At 34.9% G+C, this 25,180-nt stretch overlaps 1 protein-coding gene across 1 annotated transcript in view; it reads left to right on the forward strand.

Annotated features, from left to right (window-relative positions):
* The window catches only part of LOC128645070 (cytosolic phospholipase A2 delta-like), an 89,851-nt gene that overhangs the window by 26,708 nt on the left and 37,963 nt on the right, over window positions 1-25,180 (forward strand). Inside the window, exons 5-9 of the mRNA XM_053697827.1 lie at window positions 1,020-1,060; window positions 2,738-2,780; window positions 3,279-3,342; window positions 4,709-4,854; window positions 5,279-5,380. Of these exons, the coding sequence (XP_053553802.1) occupies window positions 1,020-1,060; window positions 2,738-2,780; window positions 3,279-3,342; window positions 4,709-4,854; window positions 5,279-5,380 (396 nt within the window). The remainder of the gene's footprint in view (window positions 1-1,019; window positions 1,061-2,737; window positions 2,781-3,278; window positions 3,343-4,708; window positions 4,855-5,278; window positions 5,381-25,180) is intronic.

Below are 25,180 nucleotides of genomic sequence, written 5' to 3' on the forward strand. Positions count from 1 at the left end.
ACAATGCAAGCCTTCAACCAAACAAACTGAGATACAAATAAGAGTGACACAGGACTTTTGTAATTTCCTAAATGCATACAAAAAATGGAAATGGATTGTACTCTCAAGCTGGAATGGGTGCACATCCCAGGGCCATGTCACTACAAAACTAAAAGTCCTGAGTACTTATCAGTACTCACAGACAGCTGCACAGCTCTCAGTGACTCAGGCAGTTAACTCCAGGCCAGCCTTGGTGCAAAGCCCATAGGGTAAATTAAAAAAACAAAACATGTCAGCAGATAGAAAGTCTGACACTCTTTTGCAAGCACACAGCTAGATTAACAGCAACATGCAAATAAAGAGTTAGTTTTAATCTAGCTCTGTGCTTGCAAGAGAGTGTCTGACTTTTTACAAGGAGCAAAATTCCAATGTGGGGCAAGCATCCCCTGTGCCCCCCCCCCCCCCCCCCCGTCCGGATGCCCATGCATATATTGTATGCGTCTCTTAACAGTAGATTCTTTAAAGAGTGCTTGAAACTTTCAACACTAGGGGAGAGTCTTGTTGAACGAGGCAGAGAGTACCACAAAATAGGGGCCATTCTGGAGATGTCTTTTGAAGGGAATGTGAGAAGGTAACAAGAGAGGAGGAGATCGTGAGTGACCGGGACAGGAGGGGGAGTATTATTAAGGTCCTTGAATGTCAGGAGAGATATCATGACATTTATTAAAAGTTTTGGTAAAGTTCCCCTTATGAGCTATAAAGAACTGCTGGCACTGAGCGAAAACTGTGAAGAATTAGAGCACGTAATTTCTATACTATAAGGGTCTTTAAATACAGATCCACAGTGTGTTTAGTAAGCACACCTTACCCAAGTGTTCTCAAGCAGAAGCAACACTGTGTATTATATATAAAATTTATACCAAATATAGTAATTAAATATTCCATATTTTGCTTGATAACATACACTAAACATTCACTGCCCTGTCTACAATGTGAACAGTACTAATGGGGACTTTGATATCTCCCTTTTGTCTCTGCAGGGGATTGAGACTCTTGAAATGGAATTTAGAGTGGAGAAAATGTGAGTAAATTACTGGAATACTTTAAATCAATGTCAAATAAATAAACAATATGAAACATGTTCTCTTTTATATGTATATGATTTATCTATCTATCCATCTATCTATCTATCTATCTATCTATCTATCTATCTATCTATCTATCTATCTATCTATCTATCTATCTATCTATCTATCTACAGTATCTATCTATCAAGCTATCTAATATATAACACATTGTGATGGTGATATTATCTCGTTTATTATATGTAAGCATTAATCACTTTGAAACACTTACATTATAGGTTAATATTGGCCAAATGGCTATACTGTAAGCCAACATTAAGCTAAAATTAGTTGATATTCATTTTTTTTTCTGTAGCACAAATTATCAATAAATCAATTTATAATAAATTATGCAATTCATTTATACTTTAGATAGCTTAAGTAACATTTATAAACCACAGAAAATATTATGATATTACAAAGTATTACACTGCCTCCAGCTGGCTACTTCATAATGCCACATGACTGGCAAATAATTATGTGGAGGACACTGACTTTGAAACATTGAATGCTGCCAAAGAATACAATGCTATCACTTCTCCAAAAACATACATGATACAAAGATGAACTATAAGGGAGTATTTTAGTGCAAATGTTATCTCCTATGTAAAGAGGAGGGGGGGGGGCACGCATAGATATGCACCAGACAGAGAGAGCTATATCATTTAGTTGCTATTATTATTATTATAGTAAAAGCAGTTCTAAGGGAATGTGATTAGTAAGTAAGACCTCAATCAATTTGAGGTAATTAGTACATGTGCAAACAAGCATTCATTTATTATGCTCTTTAATAATATTTTCCGTTGTGCAGTGATTACTAATATTAGTCTAAAAAAGAAAAGATTCTGGGAATTAGTGTCTTCCCTTTTCCCTCACCTTGTTTCTCTAGTAATTTGCTCTTTTAAGGTGGATAATTAGTTTGTATCATCAATCATAATACGAAAAAAGCTTTCTTTACAATAGCAGAAGGTATACTAGATAGTTTAGGTGTGAAGATTATATATGTATATTTGTTTAAATACACGTTTAATAAATTAACTAGCTAAGCTGAGTTAGTGCCAAACTACCTTAACACCTTAAAGACAACCAACATCGGCGGTCGTTCAGATGCGCACATACATGCACCAGATATAGTGCAGATCTTGCCAATGTAAGCAAGACCGCACTATAACTGCATACCTCCAGAAGTAAGTTTTAGCACAGCTTCACCGCTGTTGGCGAAGATGCACTAGTTAAACCCTTAATGACCATGGATGTACAGGGTATGTCAGTCGTTAAGAGGTTAAGGGAAGAGAAGAGGGCGGGGCTACCCTAATCTCTTTCTTTAACTGCACATGTGGAAACAACAATTCATGCTGAACCCTCTATATGTGTATTCATTTATGACTGGTTTGCAATGGTCCTTCTTATCTGGAATATAGAGATATGAGTGAAAAGAAAAAAATAAAACAATATGCTCATTTGACAAAATAAAAATGCATTATTCATTGCACAATTCTTTACAGATATGAAGGTTACCTTATAATTAAATTTACAATTTGTGTCTAGTGTCCCTTGTAGCAGAATATGTAAGATATACAATTATATGATTTACTTTGGATAACTAATGTCTTTTTCTACTTTGTTAACTACAGAGCAGCAAAGCCAGAGAAACTTTTGACAAACAAAGTGCTTGTGGTAAATATTTTCTGTTTCTTTTTGAACGCTTAAACTGAGAAAAAGGTCTACATGTGTTTTGTTTTTGTTTTTTACAGGAGAAACTTGAGGGTTTTGTGATTTTCTGATTGTATAAATAAGGTTTTAATCCTTAGAGTTCTCCTTGTCCAGTAAGAGAGTTGTATATGATATTGCAGGGAAATAATCTCTAAAATCTATATTAATCTATCTGCCTTTAAATAAATATGTTAGTACAATAAAAAAGGCTCAACATTTGTAGGCACAATAAGTGGGTGTAACTTCTTGCTACACAGAAATACGTACTATAAATGTATGAAAAATACCATATGTAGGCATTTTACAATATTAACCAAAATAAATCTATATATCTAAAAAATGTTTGTTTGGTTTGTTGAAAAAAGAAAGAGTTTAGAAACAAGAACAGTTATATGAAATAAAATCAACTGCATTTTGTTTGTTTCTGTGTGAAAACGATTACAATTTTTGTTTTCACTGCAGTCACGAGAAATGTGCTGTCTAGATGTGTGCATAGACAAACAGAAGATCCCTGACAATTTAAAAGGTGGGTTGCCTTATAAAGTATATACTTGCATACTGTATCATATACATATTGGCGTACCTGTTATATACTGTTATCTAAAATAAATCCCTAACTGTTATCAGGATTAAATTTAGTTCCTACACAACTTGTGTATTAAAATAGTTTAAATGGAACAATATATATATATATATATATATATATATATATATATATATATATATATATATATATATATATATATATATATATAGATATATACACACAAGATGGCAGCGCCAAGTATAAAATGCAAAGCTTTACTAGCTGGATTCTGTAATAAGCTAAAATAAGAGAACGTGCAGGTACGGGAGAGAAAACAGTAGCATGGTGAGTAGTAGATATGTGCATGGCGAAAAAATTCGGTTCGGATTGATTCTGAATTTTTCGAATTTCGGTTCGATTGAATTCGGAAAATTTTGAATCGATTCGGTTCGGATTAGTTTCGGATTCATTCGGATTCGAAGAAATTCGTCTGGATTCGGTTCGATTTGGAAATTTCGGAATTTCGGTAAGTGTTAGGGATTAAACTAGTATTATGTACTGTATATTTGGTGTAAACCATAGCAGAGTGATATAACCTAATTTACTGTACAATACTAGTGTAATCCATGGCCATCCAAATTTACTGAATAAATCCGAACTAATTCGGATTTATTCTGTAAATTCGGCAGTATTTTAATTCGGAAATTCGGTTCGATCCGAATCTCCGAATTTGCTGAATTTTCCGAATTTCCTTACAGTAGTTGTACCCATCTGTTTAATGATCCTTTAATTGCAATTTTCTGTACTGCATATATCACGTACAGATTGGATTTTTAAATCTATAAAAACAATTCCTATATTTACTGTCCTTTTAAGCACTGCATTCAAAAGATCTTTACTAGTTCTATAAGTTCAAATTCAAAGATTTTACAATCAGTAAATTAAAGGGGCATGATAGTCAAAACTAAACATTCATGATCCAGAAAAGGTGTACACAAAATCAATGTAGTTATATTTTCAGACACTTCTTTGTGTCACTATGAAACTTAGCTTTTTGCATGAGGGTAAACTGAGGCAGGCTCAGTAGAGTTTAGATTTTCAGCACTATGTATATAACATTATTACAAACATTGTGGATGACACATGCACTTTCCTAACCTACTTTAGTATGCTCATATGAAAAGGAGACACTTTTCAACAAAGTATACCAAGAAAAAATATATTTGATAATAGAAGAACATTGGAATAGTTGGTTTTGAATTGTATACTCTATCTGAATCATGACAGTTTAATCATGGCTTCTATGCCTCTTTTAAAATTATTTGTAACACAAAGATTTTACAGATTTTCTTTACAATTTCTCTAGGAAAGGACCTTATATTAGAAATGGAAGATTCCTGTGAAAAACATCATAAAGTTCTCCTAAATGCAAACACGGGCCCTAACCACGAACATGTTCATTGTTTTCACTATATTAAGAAGTGGGATCCGGATTTAACCGTGAAATTAGAGGTACCGTGTTTATCCTTACATTGTTGTAACAGTTTGAGATATACAGAACCAGCTTTTGTTTGGACAACATAGACTATAAACCTTTAGGTCAGTGAGGTAGGTGCCTCTATTAGTAAATGAGCTAGTGTTTACTAATACTTAGGTTTATAACGTATTCTTATATAGAGGTATGCATATGGACAGGATGCAATCTGTGTTATTAATTAAAAAATATTACAAATAAAGAATTCATAGTTAGGGAATGAGAAGTAGTCTCTTCCTATAAATAATATACATTTAGTGCTTGGTTCCTGACAATGAAAAGAGGTAACCTGCCTGTTGTATACATGTGAATCTGGTGATGGGTATTAGGTTTAGGTAAATGATAAATTATTTAATTGTGTGACTGTTCTTATAAAAAATAAATGGTTCCTTCCTGCTCCAGGGTGCAGGCCTGAATAAAGATGACTATGATGGACTTCTAACAGTTCCAGTGAAGACATTTTCTTTTGGAAAAGAAGAGAAAGTAGAATTTCACTCAAATCAAGTGAGTGCACTTAATGTAATATTATCTAACTTAATCCTTTTGTTTGAGATGATGATACTATACTAACTATGCATTGAAAAGCATTCAGAATGAACGTTCTAATTGAGTATGTTGTTGAAGGTAACATTTCACATGCTGCGCGTGAGGGGTTTAAAGCTGTGTCATTTAATACCCTTATGCTTAAGCGTTTTTTAGTATTTTGGACTCATTTCATTTAAACAACAGTTTCACTGTCACTTGCAGAATTATTGCCAAGCTTTCATTGTTGTTGTAAACTATGTAAACTGGTGGTAGCAGAAAACATATCTTTAGACTGTAATAGATATACTACACAGTTTACAACAGCAGCAGAAACTAGGCCCATATGGTGTGTGTTTTTTTCTAGTGGGCTAAGTACATTTAGAAAATAATTTCAGTTTTCAGAAATATTTAAAAGATTATTTTTTGTCTTACTTTCTATAGTATGCAACTTGCGAACACATGGGGCCGCACATCAGTATTTTAGAAGCATTAAAAGTAGCATATAAACTTGTAGCTACACACAAATAATAAAATATGTCCTAAAAATGTTCCATGGCCTAGGGCCTGATTTAGGTAAGGTTGAAGGTGCTCTCTATCTGATGTCCTTCCCTCTAGAGGGGTCTTTTGAGTTGTAGTCACTTTGCCCACAACCAGAATTCCCTAAAGCTAACATTTTTAGTTTCACTTTTTTCTTGGGCCACAAAATCTAAGCAATGCTTTCTTAGTTTTGTTTTTCTCTCAGGGGCCAAAAAAACAAATGCAGAGGGCCACATGTGCCCTGTGAGCCACCAGTTGGCCATCCCTGGTGTACATAATAAAAACAACATGGAAGTCATTATGTCCTGAATATGTAATTTAAACTCTTTATAGCTTTTACATTCAACATCAGTTTACTTTTTCAAAACACTAGAAATAGGATCATATGTTTTTATTAAAAATTAATTTACAAGAAAAAAATTGTTACAACCATTTAGCAGTGGGCAGTTATTAAAAAAATGGAAGATATTAAAATCATTGGGTGTTGCATTTTCTTGCAAAATTATGTTGTTTTTTGTTGTTGTTTTTTGTCACAAATCTGCACTAACTAAAGCTTTTTATCAAATTCTTTTGTTTCTGAATTAATAATAAGAAAGTATAACTGAGCTTATTGCAAATAAACTCACAGTGTTTTCCTTTATAGTAAAAATGGTAAAAAGTGATATTTTAGTACAGCTCGCTAATCAAGTAATGTATGTAAAATGTATGTAATGTTCCTGTGTCAGGCAAATGACACAGTCTTAAAAATGCTTTAGCACGACCAGGTAGGTTGTGCTGATCTTTTAACCTCTTGTATGAGAAAAATTGTACAAATATTTACCTTAATACCTCCCAAGGGAACTGGTTGGACATGATTACAATGTAGTAAAAGATTATTGATAGAATTTTGGAAATCACATGCTGAATTTATAATCTGATTGGCATCTGGTGGTATTCTGGATTACACTTCATGCCAAGCTTTGTTTGCCTAGAAAATGTCTAATACATCAAAAAATACAGACGATGCTAAGCAGTTCCCTCTGACATAGACATATAGGTTCAGGTGATTATGTACCCAGATTTCTTGTTTATTTTACATTTAAACACAAAAATGTCAAAACATATGTCTGGGTTAAAACGTTTTTCTTGTTTAGAAGAGAATTTATATTTTAAAGCTCTGCTGTAACTTTTTAAGTGTTCAGACTAATATGGTTTAACACAACATTGAACACTAAATACATTTTATTTCATGCATCCCCTCTAATTATGAGGGAACTAGGTTATGTATCTGAAGGAGAGTTGCTGCACATGTGCAAATAGGTCTAGATTTCAATATGGTGGCACACAGGAAGGAAAACATCAATAATTGTTTATAAAATGTATTTAGTGTTTAATGTCCCTTTAAGGAATTTCTGCATATGACAAACAAGCTGCAAGAAACTACTCCAGAATCATCCCAACTTAAAATCAATTACATCTTAGTATTCAATAAAAAAGACTTTGCTTTGCTATTGAATTTTATTAACCCGAGGATTCTAAATAGTATTATTAAACAATGAATGTAATTTAATGTTTATGACATATAAGATAGTGTTACTGTAGGGTTTCCAACTCCAATGCCCAAGAGATAGGATGGTTAAATGTCATGTATTTGAGATAAAGGGGAGCTTTAACCCTATCCTTGTGTGACCCGTCTAAAGCTTGAAGGCCTGAACACCCCCCACTCTACTACTCTGCTACCATTTGTAAAGATGTTCTACAGTTCTTTAAAAGGACAGTAAACTTAAGATTGAATTTCTTTAGAAAATATTCAATTATGCACCTTGAAACAATTTACATGCAGTTATTTGGCTTGCTTTTCATGCTATTTCAATCAGACCATTGTAGGTTTTCCACTTTCCTGAGAAAGGCTGGAGGTCATTCTGTGGAATACAGAATCCTATCCTTTCTATATGCTGCATGTTGATTGGTTGATATATACAGGAGCTCATTTATAGTTTGTCCTTAATTGATCACAGCAAAGAAAATACTTTTTTTCAAAACTAAAGAGGTTTCTTAAGGGGTGTGTCCCTGGTCTGCAAAAATACATGTTTTCCTAACAAACTAACAGTTTAAAATGCTTGTAAAACATGAATATCATTAGCAATCCAGTAATTAATTTTGAATACATATATGAAAAATGACTTTAATGTCCCTTTAAGATCTGATAGCTCACTGGCTAAGAAGTAAGACTCCTACTCTCTATTGGTGAATACTGACACACCTAACAATCATAAGAGCCAACGGAAATAGAACATCTATAGAAGAACATCTGCTTTATAAAAAAAAACAACAACATAACAAAAACCTGCAATACTTTTAAAAATACCCATTGTTAAGCACAGAAAATATATATATGACAAATTATATTGCGCTAGCACTGTGACATAACTGTGATAGATGTTTCAACCTCACTGACTTCTGTATGATGGTAAATTCTTTAGTAAACATTCTCAACAATATGTACACACGTTTTAATGTGGAATTCAACGAAAGCTATACCAGTGTACAATCAAGCTTAATGTGAGAACCTGATATGGGAGAAGTGTTATGTATATTGCATATTAATATGATAAAAATATTATTATACTAATAATAATAATATGTATTGAAAGTCAGCTTTAATATCTATTCTGTTTATTCTATTATTATCTTTTGTGTATCTATCTTTCCTTCTTGTTTTATTGCTGTTTATTTTTCTATGAGCTTCGAAATTGTAAATATCAATAAAAATTGATTTTCAAAAATACCAAGTCATCCAAAAAAATATAGTGCATTTGCACCTACAATCTTAACAAACATTTATTTGATTTCTCTTTATTACTTGACAGCCATGTGCCATTGTAATGTCATGTAATAGAAGTTGTAAATTAACTTCCAAGCAATAGCATTCATTAATTTATTAATTTTTGATTAAAGCGGCAAACACTGAATGTTTATGTTTATCTTGATAAACTGAAATGGCACAATGCTGATGTCAAATTCACCAGAAATATTTTGTTATAAAGGACACAATACAAAATGTTGGCATTTTCTGCTTAGATGGGAAAGCAAACATTTTGCAGCATGAATTTAAATACACTGCATGACAAACAGAAATAGTAGTATATAAAACAAGTTATGTTAACAGACTTTTAATCATTTGTTTTGTTACTTGGTATCATTTTTATAATAACATTAAAATAACTTTTAAAAATTTCTATATTACTCAAATTTACTAAAGTTGCTCAACAGTCCTCAATAGAAGGCTAGTGTTAAATTTAGATTAGTTTTATAGAATTCAGGAGTGATAGCCAGATTGATTACAATTGTTTTAACAAAACTTTATTGAAACTTGCAAAATGAAAGCTGAAGGTTTTTATTACCCTTTCTTTAAGTCTGTAAACCTAACCTTGTGAAGGAATTATACTACATAATATATAGAATATGTCCTAAATAACAAAGGGAATTTTATGTGCTTAATATTCACCCGTAAACTAAATTTTACCTTTTGAAAATTTGACAACTAGGTGTATAAAAATATCTGGTGCTTCAAGTGCCTACTTCCACTACAATGGAACAAGGTATTATTTTCACATTTATTTTTTTAATTAACCAAATGAAGGTAAATCATTAATTCAAATGAAATTACGTCTAGATCAAATTACTTAATATCTAATCTGAAATTATCTGAAATTAACTATTCACTTTGCAACATGTTGTGAAAATCTAAAATCTTTAAAAAACAAAACAAAAAAAAGCAACCTTCTTTATTGAATTTATTCTTTAGATTTTATTATTTAACTAAACATTCCAACACAAATTTATTTTTTATAGTGGAGGAAAAAGGTAATTTATCTTTAATGGTGCAATACCTTGTAGACCCCCCAAAAACAACATTTTGTAAAGAACTAACAAATCTAATTGGCTTTTTCTGTGCAAATACAATCATGCTTAAATTAAACGTTGGCTGCTTTGGTGTCTTTGGAAATCAAGAATATTTTTTTTTTTTCATACTGGAAATTTAATCCGGCAGCTCTTTCTAAAACAGAGGTCCAAAAATGATAACTTAAAAGACATTGTACTCAAAAAGAGCAGTAGTTTTCTTCTGTTATGTGTGATCAGTCCACGGGTCATCATTACTTCTGGGATATAACTCCTCCCCAACAGGAAATGCAAGAGGATTCACCCAGCAGAGCTGCATATAGCTCCTCCCCTCTACGTCACTCTCAGTCATTCTCTTGCACCCAACGACTAGATAGGATGTGTGAGAGGACTAATCAAGAGACCAGAAACTCTCTTCTATGGTGGCTTTCTCGGCCACATCTGTCCAGGGGGATGCCATTCAGCAGGCCGGACTGGACAATTGTAACAACAGACGCCAGCCTACTAGGTTGGGGCGCTGTCTGGAATTCTCTGAAGGCTCAGGGACAATGGAATCAGGAGGAAAGTCTCCTACCAATAAACATTCTGGAATTGAGAGCAGTTCTCAATGCCCTTCTGGCTTGGCCCCAGTTAAAAACTCGGGGGTTCATCAGGTTTCAGTCGGACAACATCACGACTGTAGCTTACATCAACCATCAAGGAGGGACAAGAAGCTCCCTAGCAATGATGGAAGTATCAAAGATAATTCGCTGGGCAGAGTCTCACTCTTGCCACCTGTCAGCAATCCACATCCCGGGAGTGGAGAACTGGGAGGCGGATTTCTTGAGTCGCCAGACTTTTCATCCGGGGGAGTGGGAACTTCATCCGGAGGTCTTTGCCCAAATACTTCGACGTTGGGGCAAACCAGAGATAGATCTCATGGCGTCTCGCCAGAACGCCAAACTTCCTCGCTACGGGTCCAGATCCAGGGATCCGGGAGCGGTTCTGATAGATGCTTTGACAGCACCTTGGAACTTCGGGATGGCTTATGTGTTTCCACCCTTCCCGCTGCTTCCTCGATTGATTGCCAAAATCAAACAGGAGAGAGCATCAGTGATTCTAATAGCGCCTGCATGGCCACGCAGGACTTGGTATGCAGATCTAGTGGACATGTCATCCTGTCCGCCTTGGTCTCTACCTCTAAGACAGGACCTTCTGATACAGGGTCCATTCAAACATCAAAATCTAACTTCTCTGAAGCTGACTGCTTGGAAATTGAACGCTTGATTTTATCAAAACGTGGTTTTTCTGAGTCGGTTATTGATACCCTGATACAGGCTAGGAAGCCTGTTACCAGAAGGATTTACCATAAGATATGGCGTAAATACCTATACTGGTGCGAATCCAAAGGTTACTCCTGGAGTAAGGTTAGGATTCCTAGGATATTGTCCTTTCTACAAGAAGGTTTAGAAAAGGGTTTATCGGCTAGTTCATTAAAGGGACAGATCTCAGCTCTGTCCATCTTGTTGCACAGGCGTCTGTCAGAAAATCCAGACGTCCAGGCCTTTTGTCAGGCTTTAGCTAGAATCAAGCCTGTGTTTAAAACTGTTGCTCCGCCATGGAGTCTAAACCTTGTTCTTAACGTTCTACAAGGAGTTCCGTTTGAACCCCTTCATTCCATTGATATAAAGTTGTTATCTTGGAAAGTGTTATTTTTAATGGCTATTTCTTCGGCTCGGAGAGTCTCTGAGTTATCAGCTTTACATTGTGATTCTCCTTATTTGATTTTTCATTCAGATAAGGTAGTTCTGCGTACTAAACCTGGGTTCTTACCTAAGGTAGTCACTAACAGGAACATCAATCAAGAGATCGTGGTTCCTTCCCTGTGCCCGAATCCTTCTTCAAAGAAGGAACGTCTTCTACACAATCTGGATGTAGTTCGTGCCCTCAAGTTCTACTTGCAGGCAACTAAGGATTTTCGACAAACGTCTTCCCTGTTTGTCGTGTACTCTGGTCAGAGGAGAGGTCATAAGGCTTCGGCTACCTCTCTCTCCTTCTGGCTTCGTAGCATAATTCGTTTAGCCTATGAGACTGCTGGACAGCAGCCTCCTGAAAGAATTACAGCTCACTCTACTAGAGCTGTGGCTTCCACTTGGGCCTTTAAGAATGAGGCCTCTGTTGAACAGATTTGCAAGGCTGCAACTTGGTCTTCGCTTCATACTTTTTCCAAATTTTACAAATTTGACACTTTTGCTTCTTCGGAGGCTATTTTTGGGAGAAAGGTTCTTCAGGCAGTGGTTCCTTCTGTATAATGAGCCTGCCTATCCCTCCCGTCATCCGTGTACTTTTGCTTTGGTATTGGTATCCCAGAAGTAATGATGACCCGTGGACTGATCACACATAACAGAAGAAAACATAATTTATGCTTACCTGATAAATTCCTTTCTTCTGTTGTGTGATCAGTCCACGGCCCGCCCTGTTTTTTAAGGCAGGTAAATATTTTTTAAATTATACTCCAGTCACCACTTCACCCTTGGTTTCTCCTTTCTCGTTGATTCTTGGTCGAATGACTGGGAGTGACGTAGAGGGGAGGAGCTATATGCAGCTCTGCTGGGTGAATCCTCTTGCATTTCCTGTTGGGGAGGAGTTATATCCCAGAAGTAATGATGACCCGTGGACTGATCACACAACAGAAGAAAGGAATTTATCAGGTAAGCATAAATTATGTTTTTTTTGTTTTTTTCCTGGAAGTAAATACTGTTTAAAATAAAATTGTGATTAATGCGGAAGTATCAATTTTGTAACTTCTCCTGAATTTACTTGGCTCATAGGTTCTTCCTTTAATGTCCACAGACTACTAATGTTCCCTGGCTTATAGTTTTTTTCATACTCATGCTTATTGACAGTAGCAAAAAGTTATAATCAGCCAATGAACATCAAAAGGAAGTGCATAACTGATACCGCTCTTTTAGTTTCAAATTAAATTTAAACAAATTTCACTTCACGGCCAAAAAAAATCTAATTTAGTTGATAGATTTTTTAAGAGTGCAATGGCGCTTTAATCTGCATAGGAGTTTGTTTGATATGACATAATACAGAATATGTGACATTTTTTGTAAAGGAAACAGTCGTTTACTTGAGCTAAAAAAAAAAGAATAAAGTTGAAAGAAATGTATATATATAGACTGGTGTAATTTCCTATCAATTACATTACTAAATATATTATCTCTGTAGAAAAGTAATTAACATTTAGTTATCTTATAACTTCAAAAGATTAACTTGGATTCCATATTCCTTATATACTTGGCAGCTCCAGAAAGACAAAATAGAGTTGTTAAAAACATATTGGTGGGGACAGATATGCCCAGTTATATCCTCACTGACATTTACTGAAATACAATTCCCTTATTAACTACACCAAATATTTAAATAAACTAAATTGTTTCACTTAATTACCCCTGTAAATTATTACATCATTCTTGATTTTTTTTTAGCTTCAGATTATTTAAGAACCCCTGTTTGCTTATTTGTTATGTTATTTATATCCCTTTGAAGAGAAGATCTACAGAAAAGTACAAAACATTTCTCTATGAACAGGGAGGGACATTTGCACATCTTTCGTATCTGATGTTAATGCTTATTCGTAAAAAAAAGTCTTTATTTAGACTGATCTTTTTTTTTTGCTGTTAATAATTTATTTTTACCATTAATTAACTGTTTTATATATGTGTGAGTGAATAAGAATATTCTGTTTGACGAACAGAGGTCAGGCATACTAAGAAGACACCTAGTAGTAAAAACTAAAAAGTTAATAACTGCATTAAAGGAATAAAATCAAAAAGTAAATCTCTTTACATTGAAAGCCATTTTTTTTTGTTAAGCGTTGATTCGTGTGGGGTTTGTTCTGCTATATCTATATCTATTCCCCCCAATATAAAGAACTAGTTGAGAAACCACACAGGGACCTAAGCTGCTCTAGATACTGTATATGTTGCTGTTTATGTTTTACTTTTTATACTGGCTTAGCTAAACATATAATTATTACTAATTTTCACTAAACACTCTGTAATCATGCATCTTTTTATGTGATTCTTTGCTTTCCAAAACAATACATGCTTGTGATTTTTATTGTAATTTTATATTTTGTTGTGCAATATAATTCAGGTAAGTTTTTAAATGTATGTATGTGCATGTAGTCCATTACATTGTGTCTAAATTATTTAGCATGTTGGACCAACTACTAATGTTCCAGGTTCCAGCTTTTTTTTTTACCTACAAAAGGAATACTTGCTATGAATTTAATACTTGAAAAAAAAAAAAGCAATAAGACAAACTAAAAATGATTGATATATGGGCCTTTGGGGGTTATAATATAGATTCGACAGGCCCCATTGTGCAGTACAGAAATAAATACACTTATTTTCTTGCAAGGTATTCACTGTGATCACCTGACTATACAGACACAATTTATATTTTTTAAAGAGAGCGACTTGTCTACTAGAAAATAAACTTCATTTGTGGTCTCTACACATACCCCTTTTTATTGTGTATATAATGTAACATCCTCAAGCAAATCCCCAACTGTTTCTTTTTACTTTAAAAAAATATCTGCTTGCTCCAAGACCACCACCATTTGAAAGAGCAGACAAATTGGAGGTTAGTAGAGAGCTGAGATTGAGTTCTTTGAATTACCTCCCCACATCCAGCTCCCTTGCAGCTACTTGGTTCAGCCCCTTTGTGACATCACCACATGCTTACGTGGGGATGTTACTGGGATTCCCATGAAGCCTAGGACTGCCTCCCACTAGGCCACCAACAATCCCCAGCCTGTAGTGCAGGGGATCGCTGAAATCAGCGTTTTAATGGCGATCCCCCTGCATAATAAATATGGCTCGTCATGCGCCTGTAGGCTGCCATGTGCATGACGAGCTATAGCTTGTCATGCACATCAAAGGGGTTTAATAGTAATCGTAGGTGAGCTCTGGAGCATGCGCATGTTTTAAGCCATTTAAGAAGCAGTTTCCAACTATGTTTATAACAATGTTATACACTGTTGCAAACACTACTGCCATAGAAGGCTAAAGACACATGTACACTCCTAAGCTCCTGTCATCCTACCTAGGTTTACTCTTCAGCAAAGGATACCAAGAGAACAAAGCATATTGGTAATAGAAGTAAATTGGGACATTGTATGCTCTATCTGAATCATGAACATTTCATTTTGACTTTACTGTCCCTTTAATTTTATATAATCTGTAAATGTATGACCTCTTGTTCTTGTGAACTGACAAAAAAAGTATTTCACAACTTAAAAATATATAGAACATTTTATTACTCTTCATAAAAGTATATTTTTTGGGTTACTTTGTTGTAGTTGTGTAAGTATTAATGGGGCATTATACTCTGAAAGGGCTAGATTACAAGTGGAGCGCTAATTTATTGTGCCTGCAAGCTAATAGCAATAAGTGATTATAAAATTAAACAGAGAACAGATCTCTGGTTAATTTGATAAATTTGCCCAAATGTCCCAAAATACAGTGGTGTGTATTTTATTAAAACATTTAAATTGTAGCATTTTTATTTTTTAATAAAATAACTGCACCATGGAGTTTTTGGGAGCTGGGGACTAAATTTGGTGGGGGAAAAAATGGCACTGAAAAGTGCCTTTACATTGCGGTCTATGGGAACTGTGTGTTCTCAGTAAATATATACAGTATATATATATATGCTTATATACTTATATATGTATGTGTTAATATGTGTATTTACATATAGTCCTATACATATATATTTACAATTTGCTGCCATCCCATGGAAGCGCCGAAGAGTCGATGGAAGCGCGCTCTCGTGAGCGCAATGCTTCCCAATAATGCAAACAAAAGCTCAAGTTTGCATTGCTGTCAACTTGTAATACCAGCGCACAATAGCGTGCGCTGGTATTACTCAGTGGAGCACAAATATTGTTTTTTATGTTGAAAGGCATATGTGCACATATGTTCAGGATCAGCAATGCACTACTGAGAGCTAGCTAGTGATTTGTGGCTACGCACAATTGTCTATTGCTATTGTTTCACAAAATGTGTTCAGCTAGCTCTCAGTAGTGCATTGCTTCTGTGAAGCTTAACTATGTGTTTAACTTTTTTGCCAAGGTTAAACATAGTTACATGCAAGCCTTAGTGCACTAATAAAATGCTCTAATATATTACAGGATTTTATTTTTGCGCCGTTATACCCCTTTAATGGTATATTAAACTAAAAAACACAAGTTGAGCATATCTGAGATAGCTCACTTGCTGATCAGTGCATCCTCCACAGTTTTCTTGATGGTCTGTGACACTCTCTGAAAGCATAAAGGCAAAAAAACAAACAAATAGATTTGTATCACTTTAAACATGCCATGAAGCAAAAAAAGGGGGGGGGGCTTTAATGTCCCTTTAAGTTACAAATAAAAAAAAAAAAACAATAAAGAAATAAGAACTTTACAGAAAAAAATCAGCCACCTAAAATCTGTTGTGGGAGATTTGAGTAAACGTTAAAGATAAATAAAGGCCATAAAACAGGGGGAAAAAGTTACACAATAATTGACTGTTCTAGATACATATTATGGGCTTTGTTGCTCCACTAGCAAGAGAGATAGAGAGACTGTGTAAGGAGTGGGCATGTGTATGACATTATTATGACATCAATTAACATAATTTAAAGCAATAAAGGAACAAGAAAGTCCAAATAAACCTTCACCCCCTTCAAACTATTTAGTTTTCTTCATTTACAAATCATTCTTTGTTATTTTAGTATCTTTTTCTGAAGAGTATCAGTGACAGGGCCAGAAACCTTATTATAAGGGGGGAGACACCTCTGGGTGGAGTCACAGGTGTGGGTGGGGCATAGTTCAGGTGTTCCATGGGCAAGTTCAGGGCAAGGGGAAGTCCCAGGTGTTCTTAGGGCAGAACCAGGTGGTCCAGGGGTGTGGTTATGCAGTTGTGGAACGTGGCCAGGCTGAAAGTACAAAAGCAGGCAGTATTCATTTCTAGGCTCCTCCACCAATAAATAGAAAATTGGGGGGATTTTGCACCCCTTGCTCCCCCGCTAGAACAACCACTGATCTAAGTAGGCTCAAGACTGTGCACATATCTTCAGCACTATATGTATAACATTATTAGAAACATTATTGTAAACTCTGCTGCCCTAAAGTGGTCAAGGAATGTCCATTCATTGACCCTTTAAGTTTATCAGAATGTGGACTATATATATATATATATATATAAAAATATATATATATATTATATATACTATATTACTACATATTTGAATGCAATTTTTCTTTAATTGTGTTAATAATCTATTTTATCATTGTCAGTGTGATCAATGCTAACTATAGTGGACAGTCCATCCATTTTGTTAGAAGCTCAGCAATGATCATCTCACACAGTTATAGCTCCATTTCCATCTAGCTTAGAATCAGAAGGGCTCTCTATTTTTTTTTCTCAGACTAAAAGTATTCCTGGCTGCTGGACAGCTCTGAGTAGAGGGGCTCGAAAAAACTGGCTACTATGGAGGAGCAAGGTTAGTCCGTGCTGTCTCGCTGTTACTATAGTTCTTTTCCAGTGCTCATAGAAATTCAGTACAAAAACTGCTTTTTAAAAGCTCCATGTTATTAATACAGGGACCATAAGAGCATTGTCTTTCACATTCCTATAGCTAAATTAAATTACCAAAATCAAAGGGCAATCATTTGATAAAAAACATTGTTAATGAGAAAATAAATATATAATGTTAGGTATCTTTATTAAACCAGGTGATAATTAATGTTTTTCTGCATTAACATAATTTATAGTTAGAAATGGAAGGTTTGAGTGCAATTAAACATATATTCCAAAATCTGTTGCAAAAAATATAATCAGCTGCAATAGGTTACAGAATTATAAGCACAATTCTAATCTTGGTTGTTGCTTATATTTATTTCTATACTTCTGTAGCAAATCAGATTTTCTACATTGTTAAAGTGACTTCTAATCCTTGATATGACACATTAACCAGGTTCAATCTTATCTGTGATCAATCTAATTATTATTATATTTATATAATTATCAGTGTTGACAACCAAACCAAACACAACTGGGATTTGTGAACATGATTTGATCAGATAAGGAATTATTTAAAGGGACCTGGTACTGTAAAATAGTCTGCCCTTAAATGTGTTACCATTGATTCGGTTTACATTTTGTTAAAAGTATTTTACAGTAACGCTATGTGTGATATCAGGAGCAAAGCACGTGTGTATATCAGACAGCATTGTCTAACTTCAGATGTCTGGTTTCCTATTCAGCATTAAAATTTAAATTTTGCTATTTATAATTGTAATATCAGAATGCCCTTTTAGCATTAAAATAATACACTTCCACAATAAGAATTTCATTATAAAAAAATGTTTTTTTTTTCAACTTTACATGTTGGTATGTCAATAAAATTAAAATGTCACATAAAAATGCAAAACATTCTTTATCAACATGTCAATGTCAGTTTGCACTTTTAAATATTATATAATACTTTTTTTTAATCAACATTATATTCTAATTATATCAAATTTCTCTATTCAGCACCAAGGATGAAAATTATAAATTTTTCCATATGCATCACATCAGTACTCTAGTGAGTGTTTGTGATTAACTCAATTCTAATAATACTCAATTCAGCATAAAGTCTTCAGTCTGCAATTTATTTATTGAGTAAACTGAAAATTAAACAATTTTTTGCAATTATTGTGAAATGAGTATAAGCATCCAAAATCATGGTAAGTCCACTTTGAAACTAAGTACCTTAAGAGCTATTCATTACATTTTACTTTCTAATATAATTTATTCCCATGACAAATTTACCTTTACAATAAGGCATGAGCAATTTGTTTTAATACCAAAAACTAAAAATGCACTTGCATTTTTTTATTTTATTTTTAGTAGAATACAAAATGTAAGATATAATTTCTGCTTCTTTTAAAGTAAAGAATAAAACTAAAGGTGTTTAGTTAATCTTTATTTAATCTATAGATGTTTTACTTTGACTCTTTAGTCACTTGCTGTGCAATAAATCAGAAATACACACACAGTGGAATTATTATATAGAAATACATGAAGTATTCATGTTCTCAAACTTACTTCAATTTTGTTTTTATTCTTCTCTCTTTAGATTCAGAGTTCTTGCAACATGAGCATTTCACATTTGAATAAACGCATGAACAGTTTGACTCACTGAATATAAAATAAATGCATGAATATAATGTAATTCATACACCCTTATACAATTATTACTGGAATGCTAATACTAAAGTTGTAATTATGCTGGTCTAGTATATTGCACTAAAAATCTCTTTTACTCAAACTGGAGAAAAATAAAAAAATCAATTTAATTAAAATATTTTCTTCCCCTATCTAAAAATAACAAGGGATCGACTACTAATGTGTCTTTTGGACAAATTTTGAAATAAAATATTTAAATGTATTTATATATTTTACACAAAATAAGTATCCTCTAAATATAAAAATGAATAAATATATATGTACATATATACTGTGTATATACAGTATGTATATATATATATATATATACACAGTATATATATATATATATATATATATATATATATATATATATATATATATATATATATACAGTAAATGTATATATATATATATATATATATATATATATTTATTAGTTTTACTAGTGAGTGATGCTTGCATCAATCGAAGAATACTATAAATAATATAGTATTTAGTTTCTGTATAAATATGAAAAATCCAATTTAGACAATTTAAGTACACTTTTCCTCAATGCAAAATTAGCTATAAATATCATTGGTTGCTATTTAGTCAGTGGGGCATATTTATGATTGTGCAAGCGGATATGATCCGATATAGCAAGTCATGTCCGCTGCACACCAATAAATGCCGACAGCATACGCTGTCGGCATTTATCATTACACCAGCAGTTTTTGTGAACTTATGGTGCAATGCCACCCCCTGCAGATTCATGGCCAATCGACCGCTAGCAGGGGGTGTCAATCAACCCGATCGTATTCGATCGGGTTGATTTCTGGCGATTTCTGTCTGCGGCCTTAGAGCAGGCGGACAGGTTATGGAGCAGAGGTTTTAGACCGCTGCTTCATAACTTCTGTTTCCGGTGAGCCTGAAGGGTCGCCGGAAACACGGGGGATCAAGCTCTGTACAGAGCTTGATAAATATGCCCCAGTATCTAAAATATAAAGGCAAAAATTCTGTGAGCGCTGGAAAAAAAGACAGAGAGTGCATGGACTACCTGTGGGTCTATTTAGTAATAACTTTTGCTGTAAAATTTGTATTTTTTTATATAAATGTAATTATTCTGTTTTTGCCCGTCTGGAACGCTACATAGCAGCAAACACTTGTGTCATCTAATGTCTTCTTGCAAAATTGCTGCCATATAGAACTCCAGACACATTCACACTACTGAGCCTACCTACCTGCTTTTCAAAAAGGGTACTAAGAGAATGAAAATGTTTTGACAAAAGACAATTTTAATTGTATCCTCTGTTTAATCATAAAACAAAATTAAGATTACATGTCTCTTTAAAGTCTTTCAAAATAGATTTATGCATTGACTTGTCACTTGATAATTAATGAAATTACTAATACTTATGAAAATATTATACTGATATGGTGAAAAAAATGGGGAACTGAAAATAAATATCAAACTAACAATTTTTAGTTGTGGTTGTGCTATAATGATTCTGATATTTTGACTGCTGACTCATTCCGCCTACCTGTATAGAAATACAGGGGTGGTTTATTGAACCTGCCAGATGATTGGTGACTTCTAAATAATGGAACTGACCTATTTAACTATTCCTTGTTAAATCAGCTGTTATCAATAAAATAGCTGTTTGTGAATCTGGAAAGACTTTAAAGGGTTTTTAGTGGCCTTTTAAGGGCTCAATTATGAAGCTGCATTTGGAACGTCAGAGCCCTTGCAGTGCAGAGTTGCTGCTTCTTAACCGCTACACCAATTCAGAGGTGGTGGATTAAAATCATCCTGGACTGATAAGACTGGGTTGACTGACAAACCCTGCTTTTCAGCGTTGGTTGGTTGAGCAAGAGCAGTTGGCGGAATTTCACAAGAGTGCTGCGTTGGCTGGTATCTGTAAACTTGTCTGCCCACACATTCTTAAACTTACCTTTTAGATTATCTTGACCACATATTTGTTCTCTATAAAGCTCTCAATATTTGCTTAATAAAGGAAATTATATTTTGAAAAGAACCCATGTTCTCAGAGATGCATGAAAATGGGCATAAACTACCACGTCCAGGAGTTTACTTAACTTGGGAAGCTATTGAGACATTAGATCTACTGTTATTATAAGCTCTTATGAAGATATTTTACTATTAGAAGATACAGCATCATCATGTTTCTGGGAAGACCTTTGCAAACACTTTGCAAACAGACATAAAATTAATTGAGAGATGGGTGCTCAAGTCAAGTATTCCCTTAAAAACTTGTTTAATGTTTTATATGTACTTTAAAATGCTAAAAATTTCCTCCAAACTGGTAGCAGTCTTGGAAATTTCAAAATTATTATTGCTAAGATTGTTTTCAACTCAAGAAATCTGAATAATTAAATAGGTTTACACTTTCTTCATAAATGGGTACAAAAAGCTGACTTTTTTTTACCTTTTAGGGAATATAAATTTGAGCATCATTGTGGACATATGAAAGCCAACTCTCTAGACCTTAGATCTGCAGATGTTGCTATTTAGTCAATGGTTACTTACCTGGAGAAACACTTAGGCCTAGATTTAGAGTTTGGCGGTAGCCATGAAAACCAGCGTTAGAGGCTCCTAGCGCTGGTTTTAGGCTACCTCACTCAAAAAAGGGTCTAACGCTCACTTTTCAGCCGCGACTTTTCCATACCGCAGATCCCCTTACGTCAATTGCGTATCCTATCTTTTCAATGGGATCTTTCTAACTCATCTTCTATCTTCATCCGATGAGGACCGGCTCCATCCTGAAGACCTCCACCGCAGACCCATCTTCATCCGGCGACGTCCAACTGAAGAATGACGGTTCCTTTAAGGGACATCATCCAAGATGGCGTCCCTCGAATTCCGGTTGGCTGATAGGATTCTATCAGCCAATCGGAATTAAGGTAGGAATATTCTGATTGGCTGATGGAATCAGCCAATCAGAATCAAGTTCAATCCGATTGGCTGATCCAATCAGCCAATCAGATTGAGCTCGCATTCTATTGGCTGTTCCGAGGTCTTCAGGATGGAGCCGGTCCTCATCGGATGAAGATAGAAGATGCCGCTTGGAAGATGATGGTTGCCGGTCCGGATCTACTCTTCTTCCCGGATAGGATGAAGACTTTGGAGCCTCTTCTGGACCTCTTCAGCCACCGGATGATGGATCGCCAGCCCCCGCTTGGGTTGGATGAAGATTTTGGAGCCAGGACCGATCGGTGATACCCGGTGAGGTGAAGACAAGGTAGGATGATCTTCAGGGGCTTAGTGTTAGGTTTATTTAAGGGGGGTTTGGGTTAGATTAGGGGTATGTGGGTGGTGGGTTGTAATGTTGGGGGGGTATTGTATGTGTTTTTTTTTACAGGCAAAAGAGCTGAACTTCTTGGGGCATGCCCCGCAAAGGGCCCTGTTCAGGGCTGGTAAGGTAAAAGAGCTTTGAACTTTAGTAATTTAGAATAGGGTAGGGCATTTTTTATTTTGGGGGTCTTTGTTATTTTATTAGGGGGCTTAGAGTAGGTGTAATTAGTTTAAAATTGTTGTAATATTTTTCTTATGTTTGTAATTTTTTTTTTTTTTTTTTGTAACTTAGTTCTTTTTTATTTTTTGTACTTTAGTTAGTTTATTTCATTGTAGTTATTTGTAGGTATTGTATTTAATTAATGTATTGATACTGTAGTGTTAGGTTTAATTGTAGGTAATTGTAGGTATTTTATTTAATTAATTTAATGATAGTGTAGTGTTAGGTTTAATTGTAACTTAGGTTAGGATTTATTTTACAGGTAATTTTGTAATTATTTTAACTATTTTAGCTATTAAATAGTTCTTAACTATTTAATAGCTATTGTACCTGGTTAAAATAAATACAAAGTTACCTGTAAAATAAATATTAATCCTAAAATAGCTATAATATAATTATAATTTATAGTGTAGCTATATTAGGATTTATTTTACAGGTAAGTATTTAGCTTTAAATAGGAATAATTTATTTAATAAGAGTTAATTAATTTCGTTAGATTTAAATTATATTTAAGTTAGGGGGGTGTTAGTGTTAGGGTTAGACTTAGCTTTAGGGGTTAATACATTTATTAGAATAGCGGTGAGCTCCGGTCGGCAGATTAGGGGTTAATAATTGAATTTAGGTGTCGGTGATGTTAGGGAGGGCAGATTAGGGGTTAATACTATTTATTATAGGGTTAGTGAGGCGGATTAGGGGTTAATAACTTTATTATGATAGCGGTGCGGTCCGCTCGGCAGATTAGGGGTTAATAAGTGTAGGCAGGTGGAGGCGACGTTGTGGGGGGCAGATTAGGGGTTAATAAATATAATATAGGGGTCAGCGGTGTTAGGGGCAGCAGATTAGGGGTACATAAGGATAATGTAAGTAGCGGCGGTTTACAGAGCGGCAGATTAGGGGTTAAAAATAATATGCAGGGGTCAGCGATAGTGGGGCGGCAGATTAGGGGTTAATAAGTGTAAGGCTAGGGGTGTTTAGACTCGGGGTACATGTTAAGGTGTTAGGTGCAGACGTAGGAAGTGTTTCCCCATAGCAAACAATGGGGCTGCGTTAGGAGCTGAACGCGGCTTTTTTGCAGGTGTTAGGTTTTATTTCAGCTCAAACAGCCCCATTGTTTCCTATGGGGGAATCGTGCACGAGCACGTTTTTGAGGCTGGCCGTGTCCGTAAGCAACTCTGGTATCGAGAGTTGAAGCTGCGTTAAATATGCTCTACGCTCCTTTTTTGGAGCCTAACGCAGCCTTTATGTGGACTCTCAATACCAGAGTTATTTTTATGGTGCAGCCAGAAAAAAGCCGGCGTTAGCTACGCGGGTCCTTACCGACAAAACTCTAAATCTAGCCGTTATAAAATAGCTTAGTTCTAACCTGGCTAACTTTTTACAGACAGAAATTAAATAGCTTATTGGTCAAATGTGTCATAAGAGCTGCAAGTAGAACCCACACTATCACCCAATAGCCTTTTTATTAATAGTTGAAATTACCCAGAAAAAGGCCTTCCTTCCCTAAAAACCTTTAGGTAAAATATATAAATGCAATGGCGTTTTCTTTCATACAGGTGGTAAGAGTCCACGATCTTTTACTCCTGATAATTACTCTTCCTTGCCACTAGGATTAAGCAAAGATTCCCAAACCCCAAGAGCTCTTTAAACCCCCTCCCACCTCACATGTACCTCAGTCTTTACTTTGAGGTGGTCGAAGAATGATGTGCATTTGATTCTTCAGTGAGAAGGGTTCTCAGTCTATATTGAAGCCTGGTTTCCCCTCAGAGTACAGTGCTTGTCAGAGGGACATATATAGGGTATGGTTTGTTTCACCTTTTTCCCCTCATGGTAAATCTGTCACAGACCCTCCATAATTGGTTGCAGAGACTTGTCTTTTGCCTCCTTCTATCGATCTACAATATACTCCTATTCCATAACCTCTGCTGATATGTTTCAGTACTGCTTTGGCTATCTACTGGTTGTTTGCTGGTGGATGAGTGTCTATTGGTAAGTATATATTTTTTTACTTTTAGAGACTCTTTAGCCTTATTATCGTCATTTCACACTTAGTTTGATTTTTGCGGGTCGGCCTTCTGTTCTACGCTCGGCAGGATAGCGCACCTTTTACACCCGCTTGGATTGCACGCATCTTTTTAGTTCTGACGTTATACTTTTTCACGCCTTTGGCAGGATTACGCATGTTGGGTTAGCACACATATGTCCTTGGTCTTGCGCTCATCGGGTTTTGTTGCACCAAATTCCCTTATCACAGTCAGTTGTTTTGTGCACATTATTTCATATTGCTATGCGTAATTTATTTTTCAGATGGGAAGTTTATATGTCTCCTGCTATATTTTGCATTTTGGCTTAGTATGCATTGCACCTGTAGGGTTTTTAAAAGCTACTTTAGGAGGGGGTAAGTTGTCAGTTCTCAAGAGCTTTTTAAGAGATTTATAGTGTTTAGAAGCAGAGTCCCCTGAACACCTTCCTACTACAATTAAGTGTGTTTATTGTAAAGATGCTGAGGTCTCTCCTCCAGCTTATTTATGTGACTCATGTTTAAAAATGTTAATGCATTCAAACCAACCTAATGCTGCTTCTATGAGTATTGCTGC

The sequence above is a fragment of the Bombina bombina genome, chromosome 1 (genome assembly GCF_027579735.1).
Source record: "Bombina bombina isolate aBomBom1 chromosome 1, aBomBom1.pri, whole genome shotgun sequence".
NCBI lineage: Eukaryota > Metazoa > Chordata > Amphibia > Anura > Bombinatoridae > Bombina > Bombina bombina.